The sequence below is a fragment of the Equus asinus genome, chromosome 16 (genome assembly GCF_041296235.1).
Source record: "Equus asinus isolate D_3611 breed Donkey chromosome 16, EquAss-T2T_v2, whole genome shotgun sequence".
Classification (NCBI taxonomy): Eukaryota; Metazoa; Chordata; class Mammalia; order Perissodactyla; family Equidae; genus Equus; species Equus asinus.
Window position 1 is genome coordinate 5787948 of NC_091805.1, and position 16508 is coordinate 5804455.

Consider the following 16508-nt stretch of genomic DNA (forward strand, 5'->3'; position numbering starts at 1 on the left):
CGTGACAGGGCTGACACCGTGAACCTCAACAGAGAAGATGCTGCTGCTGCCGGGGAAAACAGTGAGGCACAGTCAGTCACCTCCCACTGGACAACCGCCGCCTCGTGAGGGCAGAACGAAGGAGGACGACCTGCTCACAGGCAGCATCTTTTGAAAAGGAGAAAGGGGACGGAGCAGAGTTCCCCAACTTGAAGACTGTTTTTAGAGGAATCTTCCTTGATTTATCTTAAAAAACACACAGGAAGTCACCTAAAGTAGGTTCCTAAAATCGCCTTTCCTGACTCCCTTAAACTGCCAGCTGTCGACATCTGGGCGTATCTGGCTCCTTTTTAATTACCCTCAGACCACAAACGTGAAATAAAAGTTTTCCAAAGTTTAAACTTTTATTCAATTCTCCCCAACCTCCTTTCCTTTACATCCATGAGTCCCTGCCTCCCTCTGCTGTTACTGCCATAAACGGTAAATGTCACAAGCATTTTAAGTACCTGGGCTCTCCTGGATTAGGCCTCTGAAGCAGAAAGTAAAGCACCACAGTGTTTTAAAAAGGTCAAAACAAACTTCAGAATTATTTTTATAACGGGTTGCCCTTTGAGAGAGCATTGAAAATTACATCAGCCTCTTCTAGGCCTAGCGATGGACACAGCAAGTTACTTTAGAGTGGATTTTCTTAGTATTTGAGAGGAAAAAATAAAATTAAATCCCATGAAACAGTAAACAAGGCCAGTAAGCAAGCCGAAAAGTGCGGAACAGGACTTCTCCCAGAACGCAGAGATCCAGGGAGAGGGCCGAACAATCTGCATAAACTGCCCAGAGAACTTCAGACGGGGGAAAAAACAGAGAACCCAATCCTTGTTGCTCAAAATCAGTCAGAAGTTAGAAAAACTGTGGGTGTGTTATAAGGGCATCCTAACCAAGGTTTGCTATCAGGAAAAGACCACAACGTCCCCAAAGCAGAGCTTACAGGAAGCTCAGAAGAGTCCACGCTGCTAGTTCAAAACTAAGTGCAATTCTCAAACTCCAGCACACCTGAGAGTCGCCTGGAAACCTTGTCAAAACCGATGATTTCCAGGCTCTACTTTAGAGATTCTGAGTCAACATATCTGGGTTAGGCCTCGGAATTTCCACTTTTAACTAGCTATCCTAAGTAATTTCCCCCAACACTTAAGAGAAACACAGAATGCTGACACAAGGGTTTATGGGCTTAAAGCCCCTGGGGGAACAATGACCCAGGGAGGCTAACGGAAGAAGCCCCACTCTGGCCGGGGCCCTGACCGGCCAGGGCGTCAGCGCATCCCACATGTCTGAAAGTGCAAGCCGTCCTTCGACAGCGACCCCAGTAGGCGTGAGAAGCCACAGAAACTGTAAACTAATCAGACAATCGAGCTTATTCCCTCCCTCTAGAGTTTGGAAGTAAACTGATCCCTTTGGACTAAGTCCATAGGGTTCTTGGACTAGTATAGGGAGGAGGAGATATCAAAAGAAAAGTACTGGACTCGATGTTAACGAACACATTGTTGTGCCCCACGCTATAACAATAAAGTACACTAAAAGTCTAAGCAAAGAGGCTGAATTAGTAACATTAAACACAGGCTTTCGCACCATCCTTGTCCTTGGCTAAAAACACAGTACGAACTGCCCTGCTCCTTGTGTTCCTGCTGTTCTCCTTCAGCAGATGCAAGCCATCCACTGTGCTCTGGAAGCATTCACTTTACATAACCAAACAGAGCTGAGAGCGCGTCCGTCCGGGGGCTAAAGCTGCCTCGGCCAGCCCAGGCCTCAGAACGCAGACGAACTGTCTCCAGCTTTCATGGAATTCACACAACCCACTTGTTACAGCTTAATTTAGAATTCTATTCACACAAACTCTCCAATGCCATGATTTGAAGCCACAGACTTCGTGGAGTTTTAACCCAAATCCAGTTTCTAGAGGTCAGGTGGGCAGCACGCATGAGGTGGGCAGTACGCATGAGGTGGGCAGCATGCATGAGGCGTGCAGAGGCAACATGGCGAGGCAGTAAAACCTTATTCTGCCACTGCTCCCCTCACCACTGACAGATGGGGCATCAGAAAGTCCCAAGGGCACCGCAACCTCCTCCCGGTGACCAAGGATCTGCCTCGGCCTCACCTTTTAGAGAGCCAGCCTAACTTGCTAACACTGTGGAAGTGAGGCACGCAGTGGCCTTGCGGATCTTAAAGCATGAGAATCACAAAGTCCGGGGGCTGGCCCCGTGGCCGAGTGGTTAAGTCTGTGCGCTCCGCTGCAGGTGGCCCAGTGTTTCGTTGGTTCGAATCCTGGGCACGGACATGGCACTGCTCATCAAACCACGCTGAGGCAGCGTCCCACATGCTACAACTAGAAGGACCCACAACGAAGAATATACAACTGTGTACTGGGGGGCTTTGGGGAGAAAAAGGAAAAAATAAAATCTTTAAAAAAAAAAATCTTTAAAAAAAAAAAAAACAAAGTCCGACGAGAGAGGCCTCGGGCTTCATGCCACTAACTTCAGCTCAATCTCCAAGTGCACTTGGCCCTCCTGGCTGATGACAAATGAGCCTCCCTCAAATGGAATGATCAGGAGGAAATGACATCACTGGAAATGTCAGCTTTTAAAAGTGGCCCATTCAAGGTTTGGCTCCCACAGAGGAACACTCCCTTGATTAGCTTCTGGCAGGCATCCTTTCCCTACAAAACAGCCAGAACCCAGTGAGGCAGAGAACAAACCCGTTCCCACTAGAGGTTAAAGGGACAGGCCTCAGTGCTGAGCCGCCGTCTGCCCTGTCTGACGCAGGCCGAATCCGTCCTCACGCTAACCCACGCTCCTTTTCCCACATTCCTCAGAGCTAAGCTGACCGAAAGTGGAGACTGTGCACTCGAGTTCTAAAAGATTGCTTCAGAAACCATTACCACAAGCTGTCAAACTGTCAAGACACTATGTGAGGAAATAAGGATTATGGGGCTTAAGGCCATAGCCAGACTTATTTTAGAGGAACAAGTGTCAAATAAAGCAGGTACCCAAAAGATAACAGTATTTTTTCAACTCACCTTAATACAGCCAACTATGGTGGTCGTAAGAGCAGAATTATACTGAGTGCAGAGCACTGTGGCATACATCAGGATAAACCTGGAACACAGAAGGAACAGGCATCTTCTAAGTAAGACCCAGCTGCTTACTTCATAATAATCTGTAGCCAAGAGAAACAGCCAGTGCTGGCCGGGCTGCCACTTTCCACCACCGACTGTGAGCTTTCCCCACCTCAGCCTGCATGTTCCGCAGCTGCAGACTTTTAAAATGTCACGAAAGAGAAACACATGTGCATTTCCTGACCAGGTGTTTTCCCAGTTATCCTCACCAAAATCTGGAGACCATCCTTCACAACCCTGAGTACCCTTTTTAGATCATGCTCCTACTCCTCTAACCCAAACAGAGAGCTCAGAGCACACAGAGCCCAGCTGGGCTGTGCGCCTCCCCTGAGGACAACAGGACCTCCGGACCAGGGCGAAGGCCAGAGAGAGTCTTACAGATGGAAGAAAACCAAATCAGAACTACTTCATGAAGGGATCTAGGTTCCCTTAACAACTACGTGGCAGCCGCTGGAACTCAGATTTACACTGAGGCTGCTGAGCCCGACTCAGTACTAAGGTGCCCTGTCAACTTTAGTCTCAAGCACCCTCTCACCGTGTGCCAGGCCTGTGCCAGACCCAGGGAGAAATGTCACCTGGACGGATGGCTGAAGAAGGAACACGTGAGAGCTCTATGGAGGTGAGAAGAGGACATGCACTTGCCCTCCACACACACCCTTCTAAGGGGAAGACAACACGGCAGAGAGCAGTCAAACGGCCCCCGATTCAAAGGCTGCCACTGCCACCTGCTAACTACAAACTAAGACAATTCACCTGGGTTCCGAGCCTGCTTTCTCACAGGTAAGGGGCAACACTATCTGTAAAATAGTTAATGTAGGAATGAAATAAAAGAACGCATGTTGAAATATAATGGTGCTTATCACATACTAGGTTATTGGGTAGATACTAGTTTATTTTCTCCATCCTAAGCATGACTTTGAGATCAGTTCAGTAGCCCTGAGGCCACAATCCCAAGGGCTGTGAAATCACCTGAATGTGAGGGGTTAACATCCTATGCTGACACAATCAAGAGACAGAATAGGATACTGGGGAATGAGGCAAAAGGACTCTAGAAGAAATTTCTCTAGGAAAACCACCTGCTAACAAGGCAGAAAAGGCTTACCCCATCACACAGGAGAGTGTAAACTGCAGGAGAAAGAGGGTGTCGGCCCAGCCTTCAAAATCCATTGCCTGTAATACACGAGAAAACATCCGATTTTAGAGCAGGCCCTCAAAATCAGCTGTTCCAGTCACGAGTCAAAATCCAGCTCTGCACCCACTCCCACTAGACACACACACACACACACACACACTTCTCCGCATCACGCCACCAACAGTCATGTTCCACAATTTCATACAAATGGAGTTGCACCAACAAGCAGTTTCAGAAGATTCCCTCCTTTGCAAACTGTAATGTGAGGGAGCTTCTCACTGCTCCCTGTTGGTACAAAGAGACTGGTATGTGCCCGTAGGCACAAGCCACATCCTGTGGTCTCAGAGCTCCCCCAGACGGCTGGTCTGAAAGGCTTTCTCAAACATCAAGACATAGTTCCTCTCTGAATGTGTAAAAGCTCAAGGACAGCCTGAGTTACACAAATTCAGCTGAGGTCTCTCCAGGGAGAATTACTATTTTAAAACAGTTAATTGTAAATGCAAGGTTTTTGTTGTTGTTTTGTTTTTTAAGCCAAAAGGAAAGGAATGAAGAGAAATAAAAGGGTGCACTGATCACCTCAACTCTAAGCCAGAGGGAGGGTGTCCCTCTCAAGTACACCACTTCTCTTGCAATGAGGCTCATAAGCAAATTTGAGAAACAGTCCACCTTTTAGCTCCCTGCCAACCTGTCCAGCTTCAATTCTGGCCATGTGGACATAAATCTCAGAGCTCCAGGGCTCCAGCAATACCCAGCTCCTTGTGGCTTATGAAACAGAACACGCAGTTTCACACTCAGTGCCTTTGCCTGGAATGCCCTTCCCGCAACACTCATCTGACTCTTGTTCACCCAACAAGCTAAAACTCAGGCAGCGACTCTGTGGGCTTCCCCTCATCCAGAACTCCCTCCTCTGTGCCTACGGTGCTTCTCTCCAACGCTCTGATCTCTCTGAACCGCGGTCCTTCTCCACTGTGTCTGCAGACTGTGAGCTCCGGGAAAGGACCCACTTCACATTAGCTACTCATATTCCTAACAGAGCACTTGACAAGACAGCAGACGTTCTTTCTTTGTTGAGGCATAACATATAAAAAGGAAAATTCACCAATTTTAAGTGTATACCTCAATGAGTCTTGACAAATGTATATACTATGTAACCACCATTACAACCATGATAAAGAAATTCCAACCTAAAACCATAAAATTCCTAAGAGAAAACACAGGGGGAAAGATCCTTGACACTCGTCTTGGAAACAGTTTTTTGGATATGACACCAAAAGCATAAACAACAAAAGCAAAATAAGTAAGAAGGAGTACATCACACTAAAAAGCTTCTGCACGGCAAAAGAAACATCAACAGAATGAAAAGGCAATGGGAAAAAAATGTGTACAAACCATTTATCTGAGAAGGGGTTAACATCCAATATATATATAAGGAACTCATACAACTCAACAGCAAAAAACCAAATAATCCAATTAAAAATGGGCAGAAGACCTAAGTAGACATTTTTCCAAAGAAGACATACAAACGGCCAAACAGGTACATGAAAAGGTGCTCAACATCACGAACCATCAGAGAAATGCAAATCAAAACCATAATGAGATATCACCTTATGCCTGTCAGAACAGCTACTATCAAAAACATGAGAGACAAGTGTCGGAGAGGAGGTGGAGAAACGGGAAGGCGGGGCACTGCTGGTGGGAATGTGAACTGGGGCAGCCACTGTGGAGAACAGTACGGAGGCTCCTCAAAAAATTAAAAATAGAACTTCCATGTGATCTAGCAATCTCATTTCTGGGTATATATCCAATGGAAATGAAGTCAGACTCTCAAGAGCTTCTGCAACCCCATGTTCACTGCAGCATTACACACAACAACCAAGATATGGACGCAACTTAAGTGTCCACCTACAGATGAACGGATGAAGAAAATGGGATATATATACAACGGAATACTATTCTGCGATGAAAAAGAAGGAAATCCTGCCATTTGCAACAACATGGATAGACCTTCAGGGAATTATGCAAAGTGAGATAAGTCAAACAGAAAAAAATGAATACTGTATGATCTCACTTATATGTGGAATCTTAAAAAAGCCAAACTTGTAGAAACAGGGAGTAGAATGGTGGTTGCCAGGGGCAGTGGGGTGGACAAAATGGGGAGATGTTGGTCAAAGGATACGCACTTTCAGTTATAAGAGGGCTAAGTTCTGGGAATCTAATGTACGGCATGGTTATTACAGTCAACAACACTGTGATATACTTGAAAGTTGCTAAGAGAGTAGATCTGAAATGTTCTCACCATAAAAAAAAGAAACAGTTAATGAGGGGAGGGGGTGGAAGTGGTGCCCACACTACTGCGGCAATCATCTCGCAGTATATGAGCGCATCTCAAGCAACACACTGTACACCATGCCATATGTCAATTATATTGCAGTATAACTGGAACAAAAAGAGAAATATTTACCCCCCTAGAAAGTCCCCTCCTATCCCCTTACAGTCCATGCCCTCCCCCATTTACAAGCCCTGGGAGCCTGGGGTCTACTTTCTGTCACCAGAGTTCTGCGGTTTGCAGTTCCACAATTTCATGTAAATGGGATTCTACAGTATGCAGTCTTTTATGTCCAGCTTCTTTCACTTGGCAGAAGGCTTCTGAGATTCAATCATGCTGTTGTCTCAGTAATTCGCGCGTTTTACTGCTGATTAGTATTCCATCTTATGGCCATACCACCATTGGTTTATCTAGTCACCAGTCACTGGACATTTATTTGGGTTGTTCTCAGGACTTGCTAACAATAAAGCTATAATGAACCTCTGAGTACGTCTCTCTGTGGACACGTTTTTATTTCTCTTGGGTAAATACCTGGAAAATGGGATGGCTGGTTCTTTGAGTAAAGGTATGTTTAACCTTATAAGAAACTGCCACCGGTCTTCCAGAGTAGCTGTAGCACTGTGCATTCCCAGCAGCACCGGAGGAGAGCCCACTGCTCTACACTCTCATCAGCACTCCGACTGTCTCAGACCTTCCAGTGGGGAAGGAAACGTATCTCACTGTAACTTTCATTTGCATCTCCCTAATGAAGAATGAGGCTGAGTCCATCAGCATGGCTTCTTGGGTGTAGCGTCTGTCCAAATCTTTTCCAAACTTTACTCGAGTTATTTCTCTTATTACAGAGTTGTAAGAGTTTTTCCTTTACATATATTCTGGATACAAGTCTTTAATCATATATACATGATATATATGATTTTACACATATTTTCTCCCAGTCTATGGCTTGCCTCTTCACTATCTTACTGGTGTCTTTTGAAAAGCAAAATAATTTAATTTCGATGTTGTCTAACTTGTCAATTTTGTCTTTTGTAATTCTTGCTTTTTATGACTTTCCTATGAAACCTGGGTCTAACCCAAAGTCACAGACTTTCTCCCGTGTTTTCTGCTCGTTTTATGGTTCTTAGTTCTACATGTGGGTCTATGATGCTTTCTGTATTAGTCTGCGAGGGCTGCCATAACAAAGTACCACCAACTGAGAGACTTAAACACAGAAATCTACTGTCTCCCAGTTCTGGAGGCCAGAAGTTCAAGATCAAGCTGTCAGCAGGGTTGGTTCCTCCCGAGGCGTGTGGCAGAGAATCTGTTCCCGGCCCTCTCCTAGCTTCCAGGGGTTTGCTGGCCATCTTCAGTGCTCCTTGGCTTGTAGAGGCATCAACCTGATGTCTGCTTTCATCTTCACACGGCGTTCTGCCTATGTGCATGGCTGTGCCCAAATGTCCCCTTTTTATCAGCATACCAGTGATACTGGATTAGGGGTCCACCCCACTACAGTATGACTTCATCTTGACAAATTACACCTACAACGACCTTATTTCCAAATAAGGTCACATTCTGAGGTGCTGGGGGTTAGGATTTTAACATATGAATGGGGGAGGCACAATGCAACTCATAACTCATAATACTTTTCAAGTTAATTTTTGTGTATTTCCTAAGGTAAGAGTCAAGGTTCATTCTGTGCATATAGCTATCAGATTGGTCCAATACCATCCGTTGAAGACATTATCCTTTCCTCATTGATTTATTTTGGCACCCATGACGAAAACAATTGACCACACGGTCTATTTCTGTTTCCTGACTCTGTTCTGTTCCACTGATCTCTGTCTACCCTTAATCCAATACCACACTGTCTTAATTACCGTAGCTTTATAAGCAGTCCTGAAATCAAGGAGGATAAATCCTCCAACCCTGTGCTTTTTCAAAATTGATTTGACTATTTTACAATCAGTTTATCAATTTCAACAAAAGATCCTGCTCTGGGATTGGGATTGTGTTGAATTTATAGATCAATATGGGGAGAACTGACAAATTAACAATATCAAGTTTTTCAATTCATAAACACACATAAATATAAAAAGCATTTATTTAGGTCTTTTTAAATTTCTCTCAATACTGTTTTGCAGTTTTCAGTGTAACAGGTATTGACATATTTTGTTAAATTTTCCCGAGTATTTCATAATTTTGAAGCTACTGTAAACAGTATTATTTACTTAGTTTCCAAGTATTCACTGCTGGTGAACCAAAGTACAGTTGATTTTTATCTACTGACCTTGTATCTCACAACCTTGCTACACTAATTAATTCTAATCACTCTTTCCTAGATTCTTTAGGATTTTCTAAATATAAGATCATGCTTTTTATAGAGGCATTTTTACTTCTCCCTTTCCAATCTCTGACTTTTGATCTCTTATTCTTACCTTACTGCACTGACTAGGTCCTCTGGTATATTGTTGAATAGAACATTATATAAGAGCGGACATCCTCACCTTGTTCTCAATCTTAGTGAAAAGGTATTCAGTCTTTCACCATTAAGTATGTTAGCAACAGATTTTCTTGGTAGATGGCTTTTATTAGGTTGAGCAAGTTCCCGTCTATTCCTAGCTTGCTGAGAATTTTAAATTCATGATGGGTGTCAGATTTGTCAAATAGAGTTTCTCCATCTATTGACATGGTTCTTCTATTTTACTCTTGTTATTATAGTGAACTGCACGGATTGACTTTCAAATGTCAAACTAACTTTAATTCCTGAGGTAAACACAACTTGGTCATGATAGACTGCCCTTTTTACATACTGCTGGTATTTTTTTGGACTATAGTTTTTTCCTCCCCCTGGTAATGTTTTTGTCATTTGGTAGAGGGTAATGCTGGCCTCATAAAATGAATCGGGAAATGTTCTCTGCTCTTCTATATTCTGGAAGAATTTATGTAGAATTGGCATTATTTCTTCCTTAAACATTTTGTACAATTCTCCAGTGAAGTGATGAGGGCCTAGAGTTTTCTTTTGGGGAAGATTTTTAACTACAAATTCAATTTCTTTAATAAAAATAGGGTAAGTAGCCCTACTAACTAGGGCTTTTAATTAACTAGAGTTATCTATTTAATTTAATTGAGGTTATCTCTCTCTTCTTGTGTGAGCTTTAGTAGTCTGTCTTTTTCAAGAATTTGCCCATTTCACCTCAGTTTCTGCGTCTGGGGCATATGTTGCTCCTAATACTCCTTTATTATCCTTGAATATACACAGGCTCTGTAATGACATCCCTCTTTCTTTCCTGTCACTGGTAATTTGTGTATTCTCACTTTTTGTCCTGATCAATAGCCATGGCTTAGCAATTTTATTGATCTTTTCAAAGACCCAGCTTTTAGTTTCATTGATATTTCTTTATTGCTTTTCTGTTTCATTGATTTCTGCTCTTACCTTTCTTACGTTTGCTTTGGGTTTAATTTGCTCATTTTTTCTAGTTTCTTAAGGGAGAGAGACTTGCGTCACTGATTTTAAACTATTCTTCTTTTCTAATAGATGAATTTCATTAATCTACGGATTTCCCTCTAAGTAATACTTCAGCTGCATCCCACAAATTTTGCTATGTTGTGTTTTGATTTTCGTTCAGTTTAAAATATTTTCTAATTTTCTTTGTAATTTTTTTCTTTGACCTGTTAGTTGGGGGTGGGTTTATTTCCAAATACGTGGGGGTTTTCCATATGTTATTAATTTCTAGTTTAATTCTGTTCTGGTTAGGGAACATATTTCGTATGATTTCAATTCTGTTAAATTGTTAACACTTGTTTTATGGCCCAGACTACAGTTTATCTTGGTAAATGTTCCATGTGCACTTGAGAAGAATGTCTATTCTGTTCTTGTTGAGTGGAGTGTTCTATAAATGTCAATTAAGTCAAATTGGTCAACGATGGTGTTCAACTCCTCTATATCCTTAATGAACTTCAGTTGTTGTTTTATCAATCACTGAAAGAGGAATGTTAAAATCTCCAATTATAATTGTAGGTTGGCCTATTTATCTTTTCTATTCTATCAGTTTTTACTGCACGTATTTTGAAACTTTCTCATCACGTACATACACATTCAGGATTGTTAAGCCCACTGGATATGCTAACCCTTTTAGCATTATGAAACATCACTCTTTAATGGTATAAGTTTCCTTTATATTTATTCTACTTAAGATCTGTTGACGACCTTGTACGTGTAGGTTTAGAGTTTTCATCAAATTTAGAAAAACTCAGCCATTAACTCTTCAATTTTCTGGCCCTCCTCACCCTTTTTCAGGACTACAGTCACACACATGTTGGATCGCCTAATATTATCCCACGTCACTAATAATCTGTTTATTTGTTTTCCAGTCTTTCTTTTCCATGTGCTTTGTCTTGGACAGTTTCTATTGCTATGTCTTTAATTCACTGATCTTTTCTTCTGCAGTGTCTAATCTGCTGTTTAATACCTTCTGCTTTATTTTTCAATTCAGATTATTGTATTTTTCATCCCTAAAAGTTCCATTTAGGTCTTTTTAATATCTTTCTTTTTCTAATCCATTCTCTCTCAACAATCCTTCACTGCCTGTTGTCCAATGTCTAAAAACCATTATTCACATATGTTTGGGTTTCTAGTAGGTTAAGGCAGGAAGGTAGGTCCCATCCCTGTTATTCCATCATGGCCAGAAGCAAAAGACCACATTCAATTACTGATTTGAATTACATCCTATCTCAAACAATGCTTCCACTGGGAGGCTGTGCACAAAACCTCCACTGCACATTAGTCTCTTCCCTGCCCAACTGTGCAGATACTGACACTTTATCACTAATAAGGCATGTACATGACTATCTACCCAAACACTGTGAATGCCTTGGTGGTTTATCTCTATCCACAGTGCTTAACAAAATGATCAGCAAACAGCAGGTGTCTAATAACTGCTGGATGACTGGAGAATAGATGAAAGAATTCATGCATACAGTCTCATGCTATGCTCTTTCACACCTACAAACACAACCTGCTGTCTGATGAAAAATCATTAAAGCACAACAAAGCACTGGCCTGGGACCCAGGAGACTAGTCTCTACCAGCAGGACTATAAATCACTTGAGAGCAGGGACTGTGTCATGTGTCACTTCTGCATCGCTCCAAGCACCTGAAGTGTCAGGCACAAATACTAGTTGAGGTGGACTTAACACCCATGACCTGTGGTTCAGCATCATTTTCCACAGGCAGATGAGCGGTGCTTTGCTTTTTAATATATCCACACACCCACTTGTACGTGCTACTAAATAGATTCCAAGTTTCATATTAAACCTACATAATTTTAAATTTTCTTGTAATGGTAAAAGGTCATTTTAACTGCAGACAACTCATCAGTTTTTGCAAGAAGTTTAAATTTTTTTCTTTGAAGAGAGACGGCATAACCCAGCAACCAGCAAATGGGCATCGGAAGTCTCTTCGGAAAGGTTACTCATATCCTGCGGGAAGAGCCACTGTACCTGAAGCAGCAGTGCCCAGGGTTCAGGAGCCCAGTCCCCTGTGCCACCTCCCCACCGCTTCTTTATGCCAGACTCTGCTGGGAGGGAGGGTAAACTGGGTGCATGTTAAAGCTTCTTCCAGTTCTAACGTGCATGTTGGATCAGCCTGATAGTTCACCCAAGCTAAAACACATAACAGAAATCTGAGGCCAAAGAACCTTCCTCAACTCCCAATGATCCTCCTTTCCTGGCTACTCTATTCTTTCACCACAAAGTCACTAAGAGAGTAAGCTGTCGTCCTGCACCATGATGATTACGTGAACCTTAGTTTCCACATACATAAAAAGAGGAATAATAAGGCCCATCTTGCAGGGCTGTTGTCAGAATTAGAAACTGTAAGGAGCCAGCGCCTGACATGAAGGAGTCCAGTTCAATAAATGATGTCAATTATTACACAGAAACATTACTTTTTAATTTTTTTAATCAATGACCTAGGAGTGGAAAGTAATCAGTTATTTGGCAAAGACCTCAAGTAAACCTCTCCATATACCTGAGCTCCTTCCTCCTTTAGCTCTAAACATCTCCTCTGCTTTCAACGCACAACTGGACATCGACCAAGGCCCAGTCCCGCGCCAGGCCCCACGGCAGGCCTTGGTGCACCACGCGGAAGATGGTTGCTCAGGTTTGCTGAGAACGAAGGAACAAACTGCGGCAACAAAAGGACTGCCTTACACTGTGGAGTGCTTTATCGCTTGCAAAGTGCTCCTGCACACGTCACAGCATTTGACTCCCACGACAGCCGCGAGAGGTAGAGGCCGGCAGAGCCTGACCTGCCCCCAGAAGACAACACGAGACTGACTCTGGGTAACACAGCTAATACGTGGTAGACTTGCATCTGCTTCAAGCCCAAGGTTCTCCACACTGAGCATTAAATGGTATTCAGAAAAATGACCCAAATATACACTGCACAGTCTCCTTTGGGAACCTAATTATATCTGTAGATTAAAATAAATCTCATGGACATGACTCTATTTATATAAAATTCAAAAATAGAAAAATAATTCTCATGGGACTTTTTCTTTCCTAAATAACAGGCCTGTCTCTGGGGAAAGCCAGTCTATGGCGCCAGCAGCCCGTGGCATTCCTCAGCTTTGCCACAGGAATGGATCTTTGGCTGCAAAAGAAAAAGCTGTAGCCATCTGAAAGTACGGCGTAGGATAACTATGACCCAAACAGTCCTACAGAACAACAGAGACCATTCTCCCTACCATATGGATAGCTAAAAAACAATCAAAGCTACTGCTTTTTAAGTGCCTATTGTGTTCCAGGCTCAGAAATGTTAAGTAACTTCCCCAGAACTATCCAGCTGGTAAGTACCTTTCAGCTCCATCACCTACCATCTTTCTATCTGTGCTCCTGGGGAAAACCAAGGAAATAGGTTCTGAATTTCTTCTCCTAGGTGGCTCCACATGGCTATGATTACTGCATCACTGAGTCAAAAAGTGGAGTTCTAAGTCAAACTGCCATCAATTTTCTGTGAGGCCATCACAGAGTCATTTAACCTCAGCCTCCACCTATGCTACAAACAGGGAAACAGTGTGCTCCATCTGCCTCTTGTGAGAATCGAGTGAAAGAATGAAAGGCAGACACTTTAACTGCACACAAAATTTACATACAGAAGAAATTATTCTTCACTTAAACTTCCACCACTTTTATCTTTCAGGGATAGATTCGCAAGTGAATTTTTCTTCTCCCTGAGATAGGAAATACAGAAGGCACAGTAAACATGCACTTTATTAATCAGGGAAAAAAACAGTTAAAACAAAACTTCTGCCTCTAGAGAAAGCTGACAAAGAGCCATTGTGCAGAAAATGACCTGCATGGTCATTCTTGTGACACAGAACTGGAAGGGCTCTCTGCCACAAGCCCTGCCATCCTCAATCTTGGCTGAGTGGTCGCTGTGCTTACAGACTGAATGTACAAAGATGCTTTTTCAGGATTCCCTTCCTTTTTTTTCCTTCTCCCCATAGCCCCCCAGTACATAGCTGTAGATTCTAGTTGTGAGCACCTGTGGCTGTGGCATGTGGGATGCCTCCTCAATGTGGCCTGACGAGCAGTGCCACGTCCACACCCAGGATCCGAACCAGGGAGATAGAGTGTGCAAACTCAGCGACTTGGCCAGGGGGCCGGCCCCCTTTCCTTCTGTTTTGAACAAAGTCCCTGGCTCTACAGGTGCAGGCAGTGTAATGGAGTACTACTGGCCAACACCCAGCACGGGCGTGAAGAGAACGTGGCATAATCAATGGGCAAATGGCTCATATGGACCTACCGCTTCCTAAAACTAGGCATTTGGTTTGAATGAAACTTTCAGTTAAACAAAAACATTTGGGGAAAAAAAGGCTTAATGAAAACATATGCTCTTTAGTTGCTTAGGTTAAGGAAACTGAGAGAGAACGGGAGTATCCGAGTAAGATTAGGCAATAAGACTACATCATCAATGACATAATCAATAAAATCTGGTCCAGGAATACAATCAGATTTTGCCCTACGCACCAGCTCTACCGGACTGACTCTGGTTGTGTGCACCGCCGTCTGAGGGAACAGACTGAGGCTATGTCTAGGCTCAGCAAGAACACGCTGTGCGACTGGGCAACATCTGCCACGCGCACAAGATCACATTAGCGCCCACTAGCCGACCCAATGTAGCACGAAGCACGGAGTAATTTCAACACGCACTTGAGTCTTAGATGCACCCACTCTCACTCCCAGGAAAATCTGCTAAGTAGAGTTGCCAGCAGTAAAATCCAGAGCACGACTGGGACACTGTGTGTGTTCGTGCCTCCCTTCTCGCTATAAAGTCTAAAAATAAATAAACCACTTAGTCTTTGGACTTCATGGTAAAGGAAGAAGGTTGACGATACCATTCTGTTTTGAAAATTCTTTCCTCAAGAAACTATTGAGAAAAAACTGGAATCCTTATCCTAGAAAGTAAACTGCTAGGAAACTTGCTAAGACGGAAGATAATGTCAGTGGTGCAGATGACGTGCATGGCTCCCTGGCGCCCCCGGGAAAGTCAGTTCATGGAGCCAGAGGTCCTGGGTACCACCCCATCCTCTGCACTACTGTAGCCATTTGCCACAGTGTCTCCTGCCCTCTCCCGGCTCCTAGCTCAGACAATGAATCAGAACTCAGACATCTTCACTGGCTCTGCCACCTATGTGACACCTATGTATCATGGCAAAACACACTCCAGCTTACCAATGGGGTCACTGACTCTTATTTGAAAAACACATATCCTCAAAGGAAAGAATGGCTAAAAACATTACTTTGTCAGTCAAACAATATACAGGCAAAGTGTAGATCTAGTCATTCCTAACTAAAGAATAACTAACCCAACCCACTTGTTTTACGTATGAGAACGCCAGGGCCCAGAAGGCAGAAGGGACCTGTCTATGCGGAGAGAAGGATTCAGGGTTTGGGAATAAGTCAATATGGTCCACGGAGTGACCCAGAAAAGATTAATAACTCAGACAGGCTAAACAGCCTAAAAATTCTTCACTGTTCAGTCAGCTATGCTGAGTAAGAGACACCTCCAGGTAGACAATCTGTGCAGCAACTTCTGTAAAACGCATCTGAGCCATGTAACTTAACCAGCGAGAGAATGAAGACACTACACAAGGTCCCAGGGCCTACAGTGCTGGCCTTGTGAGACCTACAGCAAGGGGTCTGTTCCTCCATCCTGACGTGAGCACACCTAGCAGCGTGTGCTGTCAGAAAGCCAGTTCCAGCCCCTGTGACTGTGAATCATGCCTCTGTGCTGTGGACACTCCCTTTAGGAGGCAGCCACCACCAAGTTTAAACAGAGTGTGTCCTGACTGACACTGCGGGAAGTCATTAGTCAACTGATGCCTGTTCCGCCCTTATCTGGGTTAACGAGCTATCTTTCATTAACAGTAAGCTGGCTTTTACAGGATACATAGTTTTTAAAAAAGGAGAACGTTTTAAAGTTAGAAGACATATGTTTTAAAAAAACAGAATGCTGAATATATTGGTTCTTTGGTTTCTGGCAATCCCGGGACTTTGAGAACCCTGAATAAACTTTTTAATTACACACACACACACAAAATCCCAGGACTTTGAGAACCCTGAATAAACTTTTTAATCTCACACACACACACACACACACACACACGTTTGGTTTCTCAGGATGACTGGCCAAGGACTGGCATCATTATCCACTGGGATGAGCTGTTCGTCTAGATCTTGCCTTTCCATTTTGATGGTAATTTAGTTTTCCTCTTCAGCCTTCAATTCCTGCTGAAAGGCTATGTCAGCCCCATCAACTGCCGTGCACCACTCTGCCTCCCTGGGAGCTGACCTTTCAGAGCCCTCGGACGGGATTCCTGTCCTAACAGAGGGAAGTCTTCCCTCCGCTGCCAACGAGGTTTACA

General features: G+C 43.4%; 1 protein-coding gene across 1 annotated transcript in view; it reads right to left on the reverse strand.

Annotated features, from left to right (window-relative positions):
- Positions 1–16508, reverse strand: part of SLC35D1 (solute carrier family 35 member D1) — a 52919-nt gene that overhangs the window by 18833 nt on the left and 17578 nt on the right. Inside the window, exons 9-10 of the mRNA XM_044749049.2 lie at positions 4245–4312; positions 3044–3122 (exon numbers count right to left, since the gene is read on the reverse strand). Coding sequence (XP_044604984.1) covers positions 3044–3122; positions 4245–4312 — 147 coding nt within the window. The remainder of the gene's footprint in view (positions 1–3043; positions 3123–4244; positions 4313–16508) is intronic.